At 47.4% G+C, this 5,366-nt stretch overlaps 1 protein-coding gene across 1 annotated transcript in view; it reads left to right on the forward strand.

Annotated features, from left to right (window-relative positions):
- Positions 1–1,797: 1,797 nt before the first annotated feature.
- The window catches only part of LOC122542601 (40S ribosomal protein S17), a 16,947-nt gene continuing 13,378 nt past the window's right edge, over positions 1,798–5,366 (forward strand). The window contains exons 1-2 of the mRNA XM_043680553.1: positions 1,798–1,877; positions 2,995–3,146. Of these exons, the coding sequence (XP_043536488.1) occupies positions 1,875–1,877; positions 2,995–3,146 (155 nt within the window). The 5' untranslated portion in view covers positions 1,798–1,874. The remainder of the gene's footprint in view (positions 1,878–2,994; positions 3,147–5,366) is intronic.

A 5,366-nucleotide genomic window follows, 5' to 3' on the forward strand; every position in this document is an offset into this window, starting at 1 on the left:
ACTGGGGCTCGCCTGTGAGGGATTTTGCAGAGACCGTGTTTGAGGAGGAACGTGTACCTACGGGGTGCCTGTGATTTGTGTCACAGAGACGTAGGACACAGGAATCCAAAGACCGGGGTGCCTGCAAAGGAACCTGGGCGATCACGGGACTGAAGGTCCGGGAATTGGCTACATTGTGATAGATTATCACGGGAAAAATACGAAGTCCTCGGAAATGGGAAATAAGGGATCTAAGGTGATTAAGGGAAAGGTAGGCTTAAACAGGGACAATGACACATACCCCGGGGTACCTGACGATAGTCCGTTAGGGAGAATGCTAAATAATTGGGATCAGGGTGGAAGAAAGGGAAAATCTAAAAGGAAGATGTGAACCTCATTGCTCGTTAGAGCCAGGGAAGGGAGGGTCTGGAGACGTTTGTTGCAGACTTTGTGATAAGGGTGCAAATTGAAGAATAATGATGTTTTTAAGAATGTGAACCTTATGGCTTGTTAGAGCCAAGGAGGGGAGGGACTTGTACTGTATATAATGGGAGACTTTGTAAGCCTCAGCGCGCTTTTTCTCAGAAGAGTGCCCAACTCTGCAGACTTGCTAATAAAACTTTGTTTTCCTGAATTTGTCTAGAGCGATTATTGAGAAGCGATTTTCGTTTCTAACAGGCACTGTCATTGCTATTATACGTGGCACAGGTCTGGCCTATTCCCAGAACCTGTGCCGCTGCAGTCACCCGGGCCATCTTCCAGTTTATATGGAGGTCAAAGATGGACCGGGTCCGAACGGACTCGCTGTATAAAGATCTGGGCAACGGGGGAAAAAATACACCTAATGCCACCCTCACCCTGATGGCCACCTTTGTGTGTGGCTGCATCAAGCTGTGCGTGGATCCCCGGTACGCAAACACCAAGTGTCACTACGTACTGAGGTTCTACCTGTCCCCGGTGTTGCGAAGGATGGGCCTGGCCTCGCTGCCGCGGAACGCTCCAAGTAGTTGGACCGTTCCGTATCACCTGTCCTTCATGGAGAAGGTTATGAAGAAAAACACCTTTGACCACAAGTCCATCAGGAGGTGGTCAGCACATAGTGTCCTTGAGACCCTTCGGGAAAAGGAGAGGTCGGATCCTATCGAGAGGTTCCCTGAGCAGACTGTCAAAGCCATTTGGCAGAATGCCTCATCACCAGAACTTTCCAACAAGCACTAAGACATGGTTTGGCTGGTGGTGAGAAGGGCTCCGACTGTGAGATCCTTTATGCACGCCCGGACTCTCAGCCGCACCGCACGCTGCCCTCGAAGCAGCTGCGGGGGGGAACGAGACTGTCACACACCTCCTTCTGGAATGTGCCTAACGGCCTGTTCCCCGGGACGCACACCGAGACGAACATCAACTGTGCCTGGAGGATCATCAACTCGGTGAAGGACGCTCTCTGGGTGGTCCGAAACCTGTTGATCTTCCAGCTGAAGGAGTTGACCCCGACTGAGTGTTGCAGACTGGCACATTCCAAGGTCCAGGACTACGTGTAGAGGGATGCGCTGAAGCTTGGGGCAGCTGCCACCAAGGCACGGTGGTGAAAGACCACCTTGTAACATCTGCCTGCCTAAAGAAGAACAGGGGGCCCGTGCAGTCATTTGGGCTCTGCTGATGTCTCAGCTAAAATTGTAATCGTACAGACTCTGTTTTCGGTATGCAAACAAATGGAATGTTTACATATGTATGGCATGTCCAATTGTGCAGATCATCAAAGTATTTTATGAATAAAGTATATTTTTGAAATTAAAAAAAGGTTGGCACCAGGCAATGCGCTGGACAGCTTAGTCCTGGGGTCCTCATTACTGCCGTTCCCAGCAGTACTCGCTCTCTTCTCTGGTTCGCAATCCAAGATGGTGGGTCTGTCAGAATTGGCCAGGATTAACAATCTGTTTCCATCCGCCCTTAAAACGGCACTAAATCCGTCAGCGGCTGGTCGGGTGCATCGTAAACTTGCCCGGCCACATTTAGCCGCCGATATTAGAGGGAGGCGAGCGGCCGATGGAGCGGAGGGCGGGTTTGGAGGGAAGCTGTGACTCTCCGCAGCCGAGTTGATGGTGGCGTTTGTCCCGGGGCTGATTAAGGAGGGTTCAAGGGAAAAGGGGGCTCGAATTGAGGGGCCTTTTAGCCAGGCCTTGGGGGTGGTGGGTGGGAGGAGAGAGAATGAAGCAGTGAGTCAGGCCTTGGGCTTTCTCCGAGTATTTTCAGGCTCTCAGTCGGTGTTCCTAGTGGCTGCCGGCGCAGGTTGGCAGCAACTTTCCCCCTTTGAGATATATTCCAGGAGAATCTGGAATGCTCTTTGAGGCCGAGATATAATCGAGCTTAGGCTGGAGTAACTGGGGTAGGGAAGCAACAAGGTTACGATTAATTGGCAAAAGAACCAGAGTGTTAAATATTATTCATAATAATATCGAGTTGATGTAGTTCGCAGTGTGCTTCCTGAAAGGGCAAGGAAAGCAGATTGAATGGCAGTTTTGCAAGGGGATACTTGAAATAGAACTCGTTACAGGTCAATGATTGTTTAAATAAGTTCTTTTGAAACCCTGACAGTATTATGAAGTGGTTTAACCAAGCAGTGGTTAGTGATCTCCATTTAGCAGCAGCATTGTGTCTATGGTACTCTTAATGTATTCAAAGGACATTCACTAGAGATGATGGAAGGCTGGGTCTGTTGTCTGACTTCTGTAAGAAAAGCAATAAAAGGGCTCTTGTTTTTCAGCTACAGTTGCTGTATAGATTGTTAGTCTTAGGGAAATGGGAACATGCTGGTCCGAAAGCCAGTGTTGTCTTTTATGAACATACCTGGAATGTAAAAATACAGCTGTGGCCCAGACTATGAGGCAAGAGTGATTTGTTTATCAGTTCTTATTCCACAAATCATTGTGGATGTCTGCCCTTTTATTGCTGTTGGATTATGAAAGTTGTGGAACAAGGATGGTTTTCTTAAAATGACGTCTTCTCTCTTCTGGTCAGGGTCGTGTCAGGACTAAGACAGTCAAGAAAGCTGCTCGAGTGATCATTGAGAAATATTACACTCGCCTTGGCAATGACTTCCATACCAACAAGAGGGTCTGTGAGGAAATCGCCATCATCCCCAGCAAGAAACTTCGCAACAAAATTGCAGGGTAGGTATCTTTGTGTTCCTCTTTACCTTTGCTGGATCTAATTGAGGTAGAAAGCAGCTTCATGTTCCTGTTATACTGGATCAATTATGCCAAATTGGTTGCAATCGACCTGCAAATAGTAAGAAAGAATGCTGGGAAAATGCTTCACCTGTGCGCCATGCCTTGTGAGGAAGGCAGAGGTGAGCACAAAGGGATTGATCACAGTCCTGTTCTGGTTATTACCACCGCTTGACAGAAGAGTTAGGTGTTGTGGCCAATTGCAGATCTTCCTGTTGTCCAATCTTTCTTGAACATTGGCTCAGGCAATCACGCAGTCCAGAGCAAGGCCCACTTGGACCATTGTGGCTCTGCATATCAGATTAGTTCCATTATTTATTTTTCTCCTTGATATATGTAGATCCTGCTCCAAATATACACACTGCATCCAAGACTCTCAGCAAAGTCATCTCATCTGTCTGCATTAATAAAAACCAACCCAGTAGCTCCCTCAGTGCTCTTGCTGTGTTCCTTTATGGTTGTTGAAATAGAATTCCCATCTAAATGAGGAAAGGGTTTGTTTGCACTATGATGTGGTTTCAGTTGGGCTTGGATAGTGAAAAAGGCATTTGATAGGCTTTCCTTTATTGGTCAGAGCATTTGAGTATTGGAGTTGGGAGGTCATGTTGCGGCTGTACAGGACGTTGGTACGGCCACTTTTGGAATATTGCGTGCAATTCCAGTCTCCTCATTGGAAAGATGTTGTGAAACTTGAAAGGGTTCAGAAAAGATTCACAAGGATGTTGCCAGGGTTGGAGGATTTGAGCTATAGGGAGACACTGATTAGCTGGTGCTTTTCCTCTCTGAGGCTGAGGGGTGACCTTTATAGAGGTTTATAAAATCATGAGGGGCATAGATAGGGTAAATAGACAAGGTCTTTTCCCTGGGGTGGGGGGAGTCCAGTACTAGAGGGCATAGGTACAGGGTGAGAGGGGAAAGATATAAAAGGGACTTAAGGGACAACTTTTTCATGCAGAAGATGGTGCATGTACGGAATGAGGTGCCAGAAGAAGTGGTGGAGGCTGGTACAAATACAGCATTTAAAAGATTTTTGGATGGGTCTATGAATAGGGGCGGAATGGTGGCTCAGTGGTTAGCACTGCTGCCTCACAGCGCCAGACACCCTGGTTCAATTCCCCGCCGCGGGCAGCTGTCTGTGTAGAGTTTGCACATTCTCCCCGTGTCTGCATGGGTTTCCTCCGGGTGTTCCAGTTTCCTCCCACAGCCCAAAGATGTGCAGGTTAGGTGAATTGGTCATGCTAAATTGCCCATAGTGTAAGGTGGATTAGTCAAGGATAAATATAGGGGGGTGGGTTTCTCTTCGGAGGGTCAGTGGGGACGTGTTGGACCGAAGGGCCAATATCTAATATCGAAGGGTTTGGAGGGATACGGGCCAAGTGCTGGCATTTGGGACTAGATTAGGTTAGGATATCTGGTCAGCGTGGATGAATTGGACTGAAGGGTTTGTTTCCGTGCTGTACATCTTAGTGAATCTGAATGTCCTTCTGTGTTTGTTCCGATCTCCATTTAAGGGTGAAGATGGTTATACTAGTTGAACAGCAGCGGAATGAGATGATACTGCTTCTCCTGCAGCATTCATTTTGATTTGAAGGACTAGAGGACCTTACATTGTTCATACAAATGATGACCTGAAGAACTACCTGGAGGGTGTTGGTAGTGGGAAATGAAACTTGATAGCCTGAAATTTAAAATGTTCTTCAGACTGGATTACTCCCAGTGCTATGAGCTAGTGAGGGCAGGAATAGGAGGATAGAGTAGATGAATGCATGGCTGAGGAGCTGGTGAATGGGTGAAGGATTCATATTTTTGCATCATTGGAATCTCTTTTAGGGTAGAATTGACCTGTACAAGAAGGACGGATTCCACCTAAGTTGGAAGGGGACTAATATACTGGCAGGGAAATTTGCTTGAACTGCTCAGGAGGATTTAAGCTAGTAAGGTGGGTGGGGGTGGGACCCAGGGAGATGGTGAGGAAAGAGATCAATCTGAGACTGGTACAGTTGAGAACAGAAGTGAGTCAAACAGTCAGGGCAGGCAGGGACAAGGTAGGTCTAATAAATTAAACTGCATTTATTTCAATGCAAGGGGCCTAACAGGGAAGGCAGATGAACTCAGGGCATGGTTAGGAACATGGGACTGGGATATCATAGCAACTACAGAAAC

Source organism: Chiloscyllium plagiosum, chromosome 40, assembly GCF_004010195.1.
Source record: "Chiloscyllium plagiosum isolate BGI_BamShark_2017 chromosome 40, ASM401019v2, whole genome shotgun sequence".
Classification (NCBI taxonomy): Eukaryota; Metazoa; Chordata; class Chondrichthyes; order Orectolobiformes; family Hemiscylliidae; genus Chiloscyllium; species Chiloscyllium plagiosum.